A 16,397-nucleotide genomic window follows, 5' to 3' on the forward strand; every position below is an offset into this window, starting at 1 on the left:
CTGTAATTAAAAAGAGGAAGAAGCAATGTTTCATTTCTGTTTCAGAAAAATAAGTTCACCTAATTTCACATATTTTTAAGTCTGATAGTAAAAGGCTTTACTATTATAGCTGGTTAAAAAAATAAATACTTAATTCAAGCAGTTAAAATGGATGTTAGGAATACATATAGCCATAATCCCTCAAATTTCCCTAATGTATTGTTAACAATATTTCTATTCTTCCAGACTTTCTTCATGCAGATGCCAATATTAATATGTAAACATATATTTAATGGGTTCATTTAAAAATATATACCTTGTTTCCATATTGCACATATGGATCTACGTAAGTCATTTGATGAATTTTCATTCCATCAACTTACTTTATTTAAGCAGTGCCTATAGAAAGACATTTATATTGTTTTCTTTTTTTTTCTATTTCAATCAATATTGCAATGATTATCCTGGTACTGCTATCCTTGCCCACTGTTATGAGTATAGGGGGAACTAATAGATCCAAGAAAATTTTCCACTGGCATTTAATTCAGTGCTATTATTGATTTTAGAATAACCCACCAGAAACCCACATGAAATTTATAACAAAAGTAGTTTTACTAACCTTGTTTCTGCTCATACACTGCAGAAATACCAGCGAAGGAGGAAGTACAGCCTGTCTGCTGTGTTCCATTCCGCTACCATGTTGCAAGATGTTGGTGAGGCCATTCAATTTGAAGTCAGCATTGGAAACTATGGCAACAAGTTTGATTCGACCTGTAAGCCTCTGGCATCAACCACTCAGTATAGCCGGGCCATATTTGATGGTAAGATTGGCACTAACCATTCCTTTCCTTGTTGACTTACAGTGGGTACACCGCAGGCCAAGGCACACGCAGCATATTCTCCTTCTGGCTGCCATTAGCCCCAGCAAATACTTAGTGGGAAGGAAAAGGTTTAATGCTTAAGGTTTAAAGGTGAAGAAAGGTGGTTGGAGAGCAGGCACCTTGGTAACTGATCAGACCAAGAAGTTGTGTGCCCCTTGCCGGGGGTTGAACCCCAGTGCTCTCTGCCCTGCTCCTTTTGCTCTGGCTCTGCTTTGTGGCATCACAAGATTGAGACTTGCTGAACACTGCGCTCCCCTAAACCATACCTGCCTATGCTCACCTCTGTACTACCTGGCCCCAAGTCTTAGACTGAGTCATTGAGGTGAAGGGACTGGAAACCTGGCCAGGCCCTGGAAAATCAAGTGTCTGGTCTTCTGTTTCTCACCAACACGAGGACCTTAGCCACATCTTGATTCTAACCTTCAGTTCCTTCTGTCTTCTCCAGAGTTGCATTGAAAATTATTAAGTGTATCTGACAAATGGTTTGAGAATATTAGAGAAGGAAGGAAGAATTTCTGACCAAATGTCCTGACCGTATTGTCACAGTTTTTAATTAATATTTGCACTAAAAGTTTTAAAATACAAAAAGTATTAAAAATTATTGGCTAATAATTCTTACACATGGTAGGTCTTTAATACCACACCTTGTATTATCAGCTAAAGTTTAAAAAAACACACACAAGAACAACAGTTTTTCTTGCTTCATTTCCAACAGAAGTATTTATTTAAAATAATAGTTTCCAGAGACAAGCACATGCACTCTGACTTCTCAGGTTCCACGTATTTTCTGTAGCCATGTTCTAGAATCATCAGTGATGTTCAGACACACAGTGCTGGATGACTAAAAGATCCAGGGGCTATTGTGCCCCATTCACTAAGGTATTTTGGAGAGATTTTCAAAACAGACTGAGTGATTAAAAATGTTCTGTCTATCCCTAGTTGCTTAATTGAATAAAAGTAGAGTCAGACCACCCCCAAGCCATTCTCCAAGCACACCTCTTCAATGAACATGTTCTTTTAGTGTCCCCTGTTCACTGGCCTTCAATGTTCTACACCAGGGAATTACTATTACTACTTGCCTTGGAGCCACACAAAGCCAGTGGTTACCCTGACTTCATACTGGGAGGATATTAGTCATCGCCTGGATGCAGTGAACATTCTGCTAGCTGTAGCAGATCGTCTGGTAAGTTTATCTTTTCTACATTTCCTCTTCACAGAGCAAATTATGCATTAATTAGGATGTAAACGATACCAGTGTAACAATACCTCAGAATACAGTGGTGCGCAGTGTAAGAACTGTTTATTTAGTAGCAGCTGAGGTAGGTGTTCCAAGGCTAGTGTGGATTTTCAGTGATGGTGGGGACCCAGGCTCTTTCCATCTTGTTGTTCTGCGATCACTGAGGAGGTAACATTTTCTGCTTGGAAGAGGCAGCTCACCACTACTCCCCTGCCAGCTTGAGGGAATGGGAAATCGGGGAGAGAAGATGACATGGACTTTTCCTTGAAAGGGAAAGACCCCAGAAGTCACGCACTGATTTCTACTCACTTTCCATTGGTCAGAATCCAGTCATACAAGCTCACTACAAAACAGTTGGGAGATGCAGTCTTATGCCTGTGCAGTCATATGGCCAATAAAAGGCCTCCTATTATGGAAGATGTAGGAAGGATATCAAAGTGGGGTGTGTGTGTGTGGGGGGGGACAACTCACAGTGTGTGTCACAGTTTGTGAAGTATGGAGAATAGGTCACTCCAATAACAATAACATTCCAATAACAATATGGAACACTTTGCTGTTAATGGAGTGAAAATTCTCCACTGTGGGAAGAGGTGGGCTCAAAGGAACCAGTGTCTGATATTTTCCATGTTTGTTGCAAACTTGAACTTTTTTTTGCCAAGCTGTGCTAATTCCGTGCTAATCTGGACAGAATGTTGAGGACTCTTGACTCATAGTGGGCACGCTTTCAATCTCTGTTAGCAAATGCTCAGGGTGACACACACTATATTCTGGGCTTATCTTGTATTTTCCCTGCCCTAGCCCTGAAACTGCCATTTCCCCAAGGAGCCCTGGTGCCTTTTAGTGGGACTGGCATGTAAGAAACAAGACGTGAGTGTTAGATTGCTCGCTGCTGCAGAGATGTCTTGCTTCTCAGCAGACAAACTTGCACATACACACACGTATGCATATATATATTTATTTTTATGTTTATCAAAATACTAAGAGCAAATGAGTTTATTAGGACACCTCCAATTCCATCAGAATGTTATAGGGCTTATTCTAGTCTTGTTTCTGTTTCATAAGTCCCTTTTCCAACAGTGAAAAACCTGGTTTCCATTATCCTTAATATATTTACTCACTTAATCCTAAAATCCATATATTCCACTATGAGAAACAGACCCAATTAGGATTTGGCTCTTTCTTTCCTTGAAACAGAGAGAATAGAATCAAAATACTGTTTTTAAAAGTTACTTGTCCTAGTTCAGTATAATTACATTACTCATCTGAAATACAGTTAGACTTATTTGTTTCTGTTCTGTGTTCTATTCTGGGTACTCTGTCCTTACTGATTGTGTTTTATTTACTTTTTAAATATATACATTTTTACATGATTTCAAAGGTCAAAACTATATTAAAGGATTGTCCTGTTATTTAAACATATCAGTGTTGATTGTATTCTGAAGAAAAATAAACAGTGCTGAGTTATGGTAAGCATTACTCAATATAAAAAAATTAACCATTGGCTTTTCTGTTATTAAGGCTTTTTGTGTATCTTTTCTTGGAAATAAAAATTAAATCTTTCCTGGGTATAATGGCATAATGCACAATTACCAATCATGTCTTCTCTTTCCAAATTCTTTAGCAATCAAACATAGAGGCTCTAAAATCAGGGATACAAGGTAAAATTCCTGCAAGCTACTTGGCTGAAATGAAGTTGAAGCTGATCGATGACATTATAGAAGACACAAGGTAGTGTGATCTCAGAATTTCCAGCCCTCCTCTGCTCTCTTAAACATAAGAACTCTAAGAGCTTCTAGAATTTTTTGCAATGTTTGCCTGAAAAATGAATTCAAGCTTCTTTAAAGGCCCTCACAGGGAGGAGTCTCTGAATCACCACCAGGAAAAACTCCACTGTGTGATTTAATGCCAATTCTAAAGCAGCCCAGGGAGGCCAGGCGCCCTCTCCAGGAAGCACCGCCCAGGGCTGGCTCAGACCTGGCGTGGAGGCGGAGGGAGGCCGCTGTGTGCCTCTGCTTCCCACCCACCAGCGGCCCTCCCGCCCCTCCCCAGGACAGGCAACTCCTAAGTCTCAGAGGGAATAGGATGAGGGCTGGAGCAAGGCTTTCACCACTTCCAGCAAGGTTCCTAATAAATAAATACTTTCATAGAAACAGTCTTTTTACTTGCTCTTTTGCTAAATGCCAAGTGCACATTCTAGCCAAACCTTCCTTCCATGAAGCAAGCACGTGAAATTGACTTGAGCCAGAGAACCTTTCGTAACTGACTTGAGGAAACAGCTCAGCTTCGTTGGCCTTTGAAAATCAAAGGGGAAAGTGATTCATTCCAAACATTTTAAATGTTGGCGAATAAAACAGTGGACAGGGACGCTCCGGAAGAAAAGTATGCTTGCACCAGCAGCGAGAAGCAGGGACTTTTCCACCCTCCCTGCTACTGTCCTAAGTCTTCCTGTCTTCTAGTGCCTCCTAGTGGCTTATCCAGGTAATAGAGATTGAGGTACTGCTGGGCTCCTGCTTAAGTTCAGACTGGAAATCTGAGTACTAAGAGGTCGCCTTTTCTGGTGGCCTTATTTTATAGATGAGAAAACCGAGGCCCATGGAGTTGAGATGATGATCTGATGTCCAAGTCTGGTGGGTTTACAAGCCTGTGCCTCCTCTTCCTGTTACTAATCCCACAGTGTCCGCATCTTTTTATTGAAGTCATGTGTGACTTTTGAGCAATTTTTGCCTCAAGAATCATTCCAGGGACTTACCCCTTCATATACATTGCCATGATCACTAACACAACCCAGCAGAAACCTTTGGTGATACCTTTGACGTAGAAAATGTTTGTGCATTTTAAGGTTTGCTGAGCAACATGCAGACATATCTCTTAGATTATTTTTGAAAATCAGTTTTCAAAGAATCAAGTTGATGGAAATTGTTTTTAAGGGATTAAATTGGGATCTTTTTAATATCATGTAATATATCTTTTTAATATCATGTAATTTGTGTTTAAGGGAAATCATGCTAGGATTTCCTTCACTTAAGCTGGGTAGAATTCAACAAATGGAAATTCTAAGGAGACACAATGTGTGTAGAACTTGCTAGAATTGGTGCAGCCTCCCTCTGTGGCACCAACAGCCATGGTGACAGGGAGGCCGTGGCAGATGGAGGCTACTTCTCCTGCTGCCTGTTTTAGACTTCTCATTTTGAACAGGTCCTTGGCCTCCACAAATGGCCCTTAGCCTTTTGGGAACTCTTGGCCCCTTTGAATATCTGATGAAACAATGACAGTGATGAAGATGATAAGAGACAGTGATGGCAATGTTATTTAGACTTTACTATGCCACAGGCGTTACTCTAAATGCTTTTCATATATTAATTCATTTACTCCTGATAACATCCTGAAAAGGTAGGTATTTTTTTCCCCACATTGAAGAAAGGAAAACTAGAGATTAAGTAACTGATCAAGATCACAGGGTCAGTAAATGGTGGAAGCTGATTCTGTACACAGACGGTCAGCTCCAAAGCCTGTGTCCCTTGTTATGTCACGCTGCTTCCCAGCACAGGCATCCTTTGTCTTTATGAAATCCACGCATTCACGAGCCTGCTGGAGAGTCTACTTCAGGTGGTGGTACCTAAATCAAGAACACTTTAGCTAAGTCATTTCTAACTTCTCTTCCTTCTTTCTCTATCATTTGATGGGTCCATATGGTCATTATATAAAGCAATAGAAGGGAGCCAGTTTATTCCAAGTGCTACTACTGTTTGCATCTTCATTCCATTGACTCCATAGTCTTCAGTCAAGCCCAAGGAATTGCTTTGGAATTTTAACCTCCTCCTCTTTGTTTAGTGTTTTTTTTTTTTGGGGGGGGGAGTATTTTTAAATTATTTTTGTGTTTTCTTTTTATTGAAGTGGCATTGCATTATAACATTCTATAAGCCTCACATGTACTTTGTGGAGAGTCAGCATGTGAATATACTATATTAAGCTCACTGTGGGGCATCCTGCCTTCCTCCTGCAAGTTAGTCTGACAGTTCTGCTCTGTCAAGGCCAGACAACTTCACTCAACTTCCGCTTAGACCCAGCCATCCTTATGGAGTCGGCTGGGAAACTGGTGTGGTTGGCAAGATGGAAAGCAAACAAAAATGAATTTGAGGGCCTCCCCGGTGGCGCAGCGGTTGAGCGCTGGGTTGCGAAACTGCGCACGGCCTCTGCGGCGCCGGTTCGATCCCCGGCTGCTCCCCGGCCACCGGAGGAGGGTCCCACATGGCGCGCAGACCTCTCCTGCCGCCCGCTGCTCCCCTCAGCAGTGTACTTCGGTCCTTCTGCCTGCTCTGCTCCCCGCTCTGGCTCTGGTGAATTCTCTCACCCTCCCGCGCTTCTGACTGTACCCAGTGCATGTATAAACAAAACAAACAAACCAGCAAACAAATAAATAAAGCATGCCTCTATTAAAAAAAAAAAATGAATTTGACAATTCTGAAGCCTATAAAGCTATTTTTAAAATTGTTTCTTTCTTTAGATGTGCTTTGCCTCTCCCGGAAGGAAAACCTAACATCACAGTACTTGATACTCAGATCCAAAAGTTGCGATCCAGAGCCCTCTGTCAGATACAAGCAGCAGCCGTGAGGATGAAGTCTGAGCCCACGGAGATCAAGTCTGCGTTGCTGGAGATGGAGGACTGGCTCGACAGGTTAATGCAACTGACCGAAGAGGTAGGACCTTTAAGGGCACAGAGGTCACTTGATGTGGAGGTGGGATCCTGGGGAACAGCCCCCCAGGGTGGAAGTGCTAGGAGGAAGGGCTAGTACATCATTTGCATACTGAGCAGACCTAATACATGAGGGACCAGTGATTTTGGGGGTTAGGGTGCTAATGAGTCATGGGAGGAATGTCACTGAAGTCAGGGCAAGAGAAGAATTTTGGGTGGGTGGTGCTGGGATGGTCTTCAAAGTGGACAAACCAAGCAGCAGGTCTCTGTAGTACTGTGCGGTACAGAAGATTAAGATGCCACCCTTGGTTGATATTGAAAAGACCTGACTTTGAATCCTGGACCTATTATGTTTAACTTTGAGCAAGGTATTCAACCTCTCTAAACCTGTTTCCCCTTATGTAAAATGAAGATAAATGTAGTACCTACTTCACAGTATTGTTGTGTGAAGATTAAAGAAGATGATGAGTGTAAAGAGCTTAGCACAGTGCAGGGCACACAGCAAAAATAAGGAAATGGGAGATCCCCCCTCTTGCCTTGCAGAGATAGGAGAGGGGTATGAGGTGGGGATTAATATATTTGTGGATAGAAATGAATTTGAAAAATAATATTTAATTACAGCTGATATTTATTTTTTACTTTCTATACCTTGACACTTTCAAAGCTTTTACCTTTATAATCAGGAAAAAAAGTGTTCTTAAAAAATGAAATATTTTTGGGCCTCCCCGGTGGCGTAGCGGTAGAGCGCTGGGTTGCGAAGCTGCCCGCGGCCTCTGTGGCGCCGGTTCGATCCCCAGCTGCTCCCCGGCCACTGGAGGAGGGTCCCATATGGCGCGCAGACCTCTCCTGCCGCCCGCTGCTCCCCTCAGCAGTGTCCTTCGGTCCTTCTGCCTGCTCTGCTCCCCGCTCTGGCTCTGGTGAATTCTCTCACCCTCCCGCGCCTATGACTGTACCCAGTGCATGTATAAACAAACAAACAAATAAATAAATAAATAAAACATGCCTCTATTAAAAAAAAAAAAGAAAAAAAAATGAAATATTTTGGATTTGGAAAATATCAGATTGTAAGATGGAGATGCTCTGTCTGTGTCCTATGAAACATCTTGAATACTGTTGATGACTTTCTTCAAACAATAGACAAGAAAACAGAGGGTATTTCCTTAAAGACCAGGCAGAGCCTCCTGGGTGGGTAGGGCTTTCAGCAGATGAAGCCCTCTGGTCCCCACTTGCTTCCCTCTATTCCTTGTGGCCAGCCACAGCCCGGCAGGCTCATGGTGTGGTCCTAGAAGATGTGAGTGGCAGGAGCTGGGGTCAGAGTCCTAACAGAGTACTTATGTACTGAGTGGAGCTCTGAAGGTCCAGGCTGTAGGGTCTCCAGTCCCTCTGATTTAGACTAACTCTAGCTTGGCTTCTTTTGCTGTCTACCGCGTGACCAGCCGCAGAACAGCATGCCCGACATTATCATCTGGATGATCCGGGGAGAGAGGAGACTGGCCTACGCCCGCATTCCCGCACACCAGGTTTTATATTCCACCAGTGGCGAGGAAGCATCTGGGAAATACTGTGGGAAAACCCAAACCATCTTCCTGAAGGTACATCTTCCTTACTGCATAATTGGAAATACTTAAATGTGAAGCCCATATTCCTAAGAATGGACTGCTTTATCATTTGCCAATCTCTGAATGGCTCGGGGGGCTGATGATCAGTGCCTGCCTATTCTGGCTCCTCCTTCTGGGCAGTAATTCTCAGAGAGGGACCTCAGGTCTGCTGACATTCAATCGAAGACACTTCTGTAGAGGTCTTTGTGACATTAATATTAGTATGGCATTGTGAATTCTTCTTTGTGGGCATGAATTCTCCACTTCTAATGTTGTGGGAAGCCAACCTTTGATCGCTTTCACTTCTAATGAATGTTTGGGAAATTGGGGGGTGTGGAGAAGAGCGAAGGTAATATGGATAATCCATGAAATCTATGGCCGTAACCAAATAGATCCTTAAATTGAAAATTTTTGAGACCTGCTACTTTAGGGCGGGAGTTCTGACCACTTTCAGAATCATGGACTCCTTAAGTGTCTGATGAAAACTACTGGTCCTCTCCTCCAGAAGAAACACATCTGCCCTGCATCCAATATTTTGCATCTGATTCAGAAGCTTCCTAGAACCCTTGGGTCCACCCTAGGACCCTGAATTAAGAACTGCAGTCTGTGTGCATATAGAGAAGCAAAGGAGGCTCCCGGGCTGCAAACAAAGATATTTAGAAATGTTCCCCAACTGCATGTCTTGATGCGCCTCCCAGGCCCTAGACAACCCCAACTGAGCTGTTTGGATTTGAGGGAGAGGAATAAAAAAATGAGAAGAAAAGCAAGCAGGAGAGAGTTCTCTTAAAACAAGGAAATATCTGCTAACATCCAATAAATGTACTTGCTCTTTAATCAGGAGGGTGAAAATAGAACCAAAGTGATTATCTTCTTTCAAGTATCTCTTGGTGGAATAAATTTTACTGAAGATAGAACCACAATTATAATTGACCTCAGCAGTGGGTGGAAGCAAACTGATTAATAAATAAAACCTCACAGGGGGTGGGACAGGAAGATAAGTGGTATTTGCTATGTTAAGATTTAGAACTCAGTGGATAAACAGCAAAATGCTTTTGAGAGAATGTTTTATTTACGGATTGATTTTGTTAATACTCATTATCCAGTTTAGGGAGTCACTTAACTCAGTGAGCTTTTTGTTGGTCTTTGGGACCCCTTTACACTCTTAAAAATTTTATTGAAGCCCCCAGAGAACTTTTGTTTATATGAGTTATATTCATCAATATTTACTGTAGTAGAAATTAAAACCAAGAAATTTTTAGTTATTCAATTAATTTTAAAATAACAGTAATAGACCTACTACATGTTAACACCAATTACATGTTTTTATAAATATAATTACTTTCTTTTTTAAATTTTAATTTTTTTAAAGATTTATGTATTTATGCATACAAGACCTGGGGTACAGGCCAAAGATGCTGGGATAAGAGGATTCACCAGAGACAGAGTGGGGAAGAGAACAGGCAGATCCACTGAAACACACTGCTAAGGAGAGCAGCGGGCGAGACAGGAGAGGTCTGCTGCACCATGTGGGTTGCTCCCTGGCTGGCCGGGGATTGAACTCATGCTTCAGTAGCTGCAGATTGCTTCACAGTGCAGTGCTTAACCTCTTGCGCCACCAGGGAGGCCTAAATATAATTACTTTCTTTTTAAAATCGGAACAGAGTTAACGTGATCTTACATTTTGCCAACTTCACCAATGTCTAACTTCACAGAAATATGACTTGATTCTCAAATCTGCTTCTACCTTTCACCCACTGGATAAGCTGTTTGGTTGAGATATATGAAGAGAATCGCACTCATATAAAGATGTAGTTGCAGAAGGAGGGGTATTGTAATAATCTTTTCAGATAATCATGGATATTCACTCTAAATGAGTATAATACCATACTCAGTAAGTGGTAACTTTTGGAAGGTTAATTGCAATGTGGAATCTGAAACCATACCAATGAATTTTTCATTCTCTGCTACATTAAATCCTTCAGTTTATTTTCCATTTGAATGATTCCTTTATCCTTGTATGATTTTGTAACAGTAAGCATTGGTCACTTGGAAGACATTTGGTTCACTGAATTATGCAGTTCTTGTACGCATAAGTAAATAAAAGCAAATCTTTAAAAAATATTACATTGAAAAACAAAAGGCCAGTTCATATCTTTAGCAATTGATCAAGCTTCTATCCATACTAATATGCAGCAAAATCATTTGCTGTGTAGTTCCCACCTCATCACGCAAAATACTAAAGGGATATGTATTCAAGGTTGTGATTGAAAGAGGTTAGTAATTTTTACTGTTTTATCAAGGGAATTCTTCAGTGAAACTGGCACTTCGTGTTCTTCACTGATTGTGGTGGAGATAATTACTCCCTGTGCAATTGGTGTTGCTACCTTGATTCCTGTCACAGTGGCTGGAGATCCAGCCTCCATAGCTTTCCCACCATCAGGGCAGATGTTGTAAGTGACAGCTCAGTGTTATTAGCAAAATCATTTTTAATCTCAAGAACCTCCTAAAAATGTCTCAGGGACACGTAAGTTTCTCTGAAAACACGGCTTTCAATACTATTTTATTCTTTGCCACAGGGTAAGTTGAAAATATTTTAACCACACAAACATAAAATTAGGCTGGTGACAGCAATGATTAGATGCTCATGCCCTTTAGGTTTGGTCTCAATATCACATGAAAGTCCATGTCCAGAATGACGTGTCATGTTCTCGTGTGTTTCTCAGTATCCACAGGAAAAAAGCAGTGGACCAAAGATGCCCGTGGAGTTGAGAGTAAACATCTGGCTGGGCTTAAGTGCTGTTGAGAAGAAGTTCAATAGCTTTGCAGAAGGAACATTCACCGTGTTTGCAGAAATGGTACATTTAATGATATCACTGTCTTTTCCTCTTTGTAGGGGAGTATGCTTACTTTTCATCCTTAGAGAAAATATTCTCATTTCATAACCACCACCACCACCACCGCTACCTATAATCCCTTTTGAGGGAACTATACCCTAAGGAAATAGGCAAATTTTGATGTGAGGTTCTACTGTCATCGGGATACACCAAGGCAATTCACACACAAACACCCAGGAATGAAGGCTATTGATTGGCGCCCCTGGAGAAGCCTGTTTGGGGTCTGGAGGGTGAGGGTCTTTAAATAGTAGAAGAATCCCCTATCATTCATGCAAATCATCTTTTCAGTGGCTTCATCAGCAGACAATGGAAATTTTGGCTTTGGCCCAAATAGGGTCCCTTAGGCACTTGCCACTGCAAATCTCAACCCTGGCCAACAAAGTGAAGGTCAGACCATTGTAGATTTATCAATTCTAACTTAGAATGGAGTGCCCTGTAAAGCAGAGTCTGCCATTACTATCGCTTCCAAAAAGGTTTTGTCTACCTGCCACACTTTCAGAGGAAGGCTCAGAAATTCATGCCTCATAAAGGCTGGGTGCTAAAAGGCCTTCTTATTTCAGCCAGGTTCTCTGTAGACTGCCTGGAAAAGGTACCATCAGTTATAATATGATTTCTATGGGGTAAAAGTTTCCCAACATCTAGGCAGCACACTTGTAAATAAAATTTTACAAGCCTGTATGTGCATAAATTGAGGAATTTTATAGATATTTTAAAAATTAGCTTCAGAGGACTATTTGGAGCCATTAAAAATAATTAGCCATTAAAAGAAACAATTGGCACGCTGTATCATTGTTCACAAAACACTCTCACATCATTTCAAGAACAAAACTATAAAATATGTTGTACTAATTCCCAATTTACACATGGGAATACTGAATCTTAGAAAGAGAAATGATTTACCCAAAGTGGCATCAGCAGCCTAGGTTAACTCCTTACCTTCTGAGTGTAAAGATCCTTCACTTTGTGTCATTGCTTAGCCTCAGTCCTAGGTGGGCTTTTGAAAATGTACAGCTGGATGTGTGGAGATTTCTGGACCTACTAAACATAGAGCTTCCATATGATCCAGCAATTCCACTCCTAGGTATTTACCCAAAGGACACAGAAACATCAATTCCAAACAACACCTGCACCCCTATGTTTATAGCAGCACTGTTTACAATAGCTAAGCTTTGGAAACAACCCAAATGCCCAAAAATAGATGACTGGATCAAGAAGATGTGGTACATATATACCATGGAATATTACTCAGCATTCAAAAAAGATAAACACATGCAATTTGCTGCAACATGGATGGCGCTGGAAGGGATCATGCTCAGCGAAATAAGCCAAAAAGAAAAAGAAAAATACCGGATGGTCTCACTCATAGCAGGAATCTAGAAAACTTAAATAAGGGACCAGGAAAATGAATAACTATAAGAAAGTGAAAATCAAAATCAACAAAAAACTATGAACCAGAGACACTTTTAGGGGGGCGGGGGCGGGAGGGGAGGGATTGGGGTCAGAATGGGGGGGCTGCAATTGTATGGGGAATATAACAATAAAATTTATTAAAAAATAAATATATATATATATAAATTGTTATATGTCAATTATACCTTAATAAATTTGAAAAAAAATTACAAAAAAAAAAAAGAAAATGTACAGCTGGCTTTACTTCTTCTCACTGATGTTGTTTTTCCTATTTTTTTTTAATAGTATGAAAATCAAGCTCTTATGTTTGGAAAATGGGGCACGTCTGGATTAGTGGGTCGTCATAAATTCTCTGATGTCACAGGAAAAATAAAACTCAAGAAGGAATTCTTCTTGCCTCCAAAAGGTTGGGACTGGGAAGGAGATTGGATAGTTGATCCTGAAAGAAGGTAAGTTTTCCATTTTCTGAGAAAAAAAGGATGGCAATGAAGCCTTTCCCTACAGTGTACTAAATGAATCTTCATAATCATTCCTGATAATATTTATGTGATGCTTATTGAGCAGGAATAAGTCAAAGAAACATAGAAATTCATTGAAACTTGAAAGATTTCATCATTGACATAATAAGATAATAAATATAAAAAGCATCTCATAACAACATTTATTGAGAACTTACTATGTGTAATTGTGTCAAGCAATATGCTAAGCCCTGGAATCATCCTTATTGAGTATGGACTACAGCTCTACAAGATAGTGATGTCAAAAACTATGAGGGGTCTGAGATTTTTACCCTACTTGCCACCAGGTCACTTGCCACAGTGTCATGGGTGCTGGCAGCAGGTGCTATACTCCTAGGTCAGGGACAAGGACTTCATTGCCCACAACAATAGCAGGTAGTATTTGTTCTGGTCCTCTGAGCCTCCATTCTCACAAGGCAACAAGAAAAGGCCCACATGATACTTGTACATGCAGCGGATTGTATAATAGGAGGTGAACTCTGAGGTAGGGAACCTGGACCTTCTATGGTAGCTAGTAAGCTTGCTGGCCCTGTGTTCTGGAAAGAGACACTATCTCTTCTTTCCAAGGTTGTTTCTCATATATCAGCATCCTTGAAAAGATAGTATGTAAAAAGGTAATGAGGCAGAAATGCAAGAGTTCTCACCCACCAGGTATTATCTCCACTTTACAGACCTAGAGAGAGTCAATAACTTGTCCAAAAACTGTCATCTTGTGAGTCATATAATTGGGGCTGAAACCCAAGGCTAGCCAAGGTCCAAAAGGCAACACTCAATTGTTACACTGGAATGTTTGTAAGAAAGAGTAGAGGGTACACTTTAAAGGGGTAGATTGTGCAGCATGTGAATTATATCTCAAAATATGTTATTAAAAAAGAAAGAAAAAACAGTAATAGTAGCAGGGAGAGGAAAAGAGGGGAGAGCAAGCATATTTCCCTTGGAGTCTGGTGGAAACGAAAACCTGGTTTCCAAGAGCTGCCAATAGAATCAGAACCATAACTCCCTCTTCTCTCTACCTCATGACAATGCATTTGAGTTTGGAGGGAACAGGCCTGTGAAGCTGGATTTTTTAGGTCCTAAGCTAGAATTTGCTCTCTCCATTTAGATTTGTCTCCTGTAATCAGGCAGGCATCAGGAAGGGAGGGAAATCTGTTTGCTGAGTTTGATGTGTTAACACCAGTGTTTGCACATGATTGCTTTTAACCCAGGACAGCTTGCTTTAGATGGAGCTGGTCACTGGTGAGGAGAAAGGAAATGGGATTTGAATTGGACAGAAGGAAGGAAGGTTAGTAGGGAAAGAAAGAGGGAATTATGATTGGAAAAACAGAAGGTCAAAGCATGTCAAGGTTCGCTGTGACCTCCCAGACCCTCTGTTCTCCTTCTCTGAGCCGCAAGAAGGAATGGACAAGCCCGATTTGTACAGATGGTTGAGACTACTTATTTTCTGATTTCTTTCCAGTGCTTGATTCTAGGGGAGGGAAAAGATGTAGAGATGATAAAGGAAAAAGAAAGTTCACTGGAGTACATACCTGGCAGAAGACTTAAGTCAAAGTTGGAACCTCTGTACTTTCCTCTATGGTTGTCAAGAGTTGCAAATTCAAGAGGAAAATTGACATGGTAGAGAGTCAGTATGGATTTCTCAATTGCCCAATGTAGTTTGGAGTCTTAAATAACCTGGTTTGGCTGGCTACCTAAGAACTATCCAGAAAATTAAGACTCCTCCCTTTAGTTTGTGTTACGTAGACCAGCAAGTCTTGAGTAAAAATTTCCACCCTTGGCCTCACGAGGCTGTCTCCACTACATTTTTTTAAATTGGGGGCATGCAGGTAGGGGACAGCTCCCTATTCTTTTGAACAGTTGGCCAAGAGTTTTGCTGAGAAAAGGCTGAGCAGTCCTGAAGTGAAACAAATATGGAACATGAGGTCCCTGTAAGAAGCTGCCCACAACACTGTTTTCCCAGTCTCCACCCTAATTACTGAGTAGGAACAACCCCACTAATCTGAGGAGTTCTCTGTAATTTAGGTCTCATTGTTCCAGCAGGCTCTTTCTTCAAAGGAATGTCAGAATCTGTTAGTACAAAGAGAAGTTTGGAATGGAAAACCCAAAGGGGTAAAGTGAGGAGGAAACCAGGGCCACCCTTGTGGTGCAGATACTTCCCAACCATTGGAAATAGCTGGGGTTGTCGGCTACCATTTCTCCTTTGGTAACATGAGCCTCACCCACAGCTTGCTGACTGAGGCGGATGCGGGTCACTCAGAGTTCACCGATGAAGTGTATGAGAACGAGAGTCGCTACCCTGGGGGAGATTGGAAGAAGGCTGAGGAAGCCTACACGGATGCGGTGAGCAGGCTGCTCCCGAGATAAACCCTTTCACCTTAATTCCGTGTACCCTGATCTGTGTGTGAATCCTCCTCCAAGTCTTGCTTCCCCTTCTCTTTTGCTCCATCTGGTGTTTGAAACAGCCTTACAATGATAACAGAGCACACAAGTGCAACTCATTATTTTCTATCGGAGAGAAATTGGGCTTTTACAACTAGATTTGGGTATGTGGTAAAGTTTGGGTTGTACCACGTTTTACTGTAAATGTTTATTATTTAGCTAGTTTTAAAAATCATAACAAATCAAATGTTTAGGCTTTTAAAATATTTTACCAAGAATTGAAAAATAATCACCCTCCCTGATCCGTACGCCATCCTCCAGGAAGAACCACTGAGAGTAGTTTTCTGTTCCTGTACAAGTATGTAACTTTCCCCCACCTAAATAGAATTGGGTTTATGTACAATTCTGTAACTTGTGTTTTTTCACATGTTTTGATATCAATACATGTAGATTTATGGGATATCTTTTTTTTTAATTTTTTTTGCATGTTTTTATTTATTTATTTGTTTGTTTGTTTGTTTTGTTTATACAAGCACTGGGCACAGTCAGAAGCGAGGGAGGGTGAGAGAATTCACCAGAGCCAGAGCGGGGAGCAGAGCAGGCAGAAGGACCGAAGTACACTGCTGAGGGGAGCAGCCGGGGATCGAACCGGCGCCTCAGAGGCCTCGGGCAGCTTCGCAACCCAGCGCTCAACCGCTGCGCCACCGGGGAAGCCCTATGGGATATCTTTTAAATGACTACAGTGTTTCATTATATGCACCCACTGTAATTTATTAATTAATCCACTCCTTGTGGACATTTAGCTTTTCCC

General features: G+C 41.3%; 1 protein-coding gene across 4 annotated transcripts in view; it reads left to right on the forward strand.

Annotated features, from left to right (window-relative positions):
* Window positions 1-16,397, forward strand: part of MYOF (myoferlin) — a gene marked incomplete at both ends in the record, with an annotated part of 129,506 nt that overhangs the window by 67,148 nt on the left and 45,961 nt on the right. For all 4 annotated transcript variants that reach the window (XM_084246103.1, XM_084246102.1, XM_084246105.1 and 1 more), the window contains 8 exons: window positions 623-800; window positions 1,919-2,043; window positions 3,719-3,825; window positions 6,602-6,794; window positions 8,227-8,382; window positions 11,112-11,243; window positions 12,978-13,141; window positions 15,433-15,547. In XM_084246103.1, the coding sequence (XP_084102229.1) occupies window positions 623-800; window positions 1,919-2,043; window positions 3,719-3,825; window positions 6,602-6,794; window positions 8,227-8,382; window positions 11,112-11,243; window positions 12,978-13,141; window positions 15,433-15,547 (1,170 nt within the window). The remainder of the gene's footprint in view (window positions 1-622; window positions 801-1,918; window positions 2,044-3,718; window positions 3,826-6,601; window positions 6,795-8,226; window positions 8,383-11,111; window positions 11,244-12,977; window positions 13,142-15,432; window positions 15,548-16,397) is intronic.

Source organism: Talpa europaea (genome assembly GCF_964194135.1).
Source record: "Talpa europaea genome assembly, chromosome: 10".
NCBI lineage: Eukaryota > Metazoa > Chordata > Mammalia > Eulipotyphla > Talpidae > Talpa > Talpa europaea.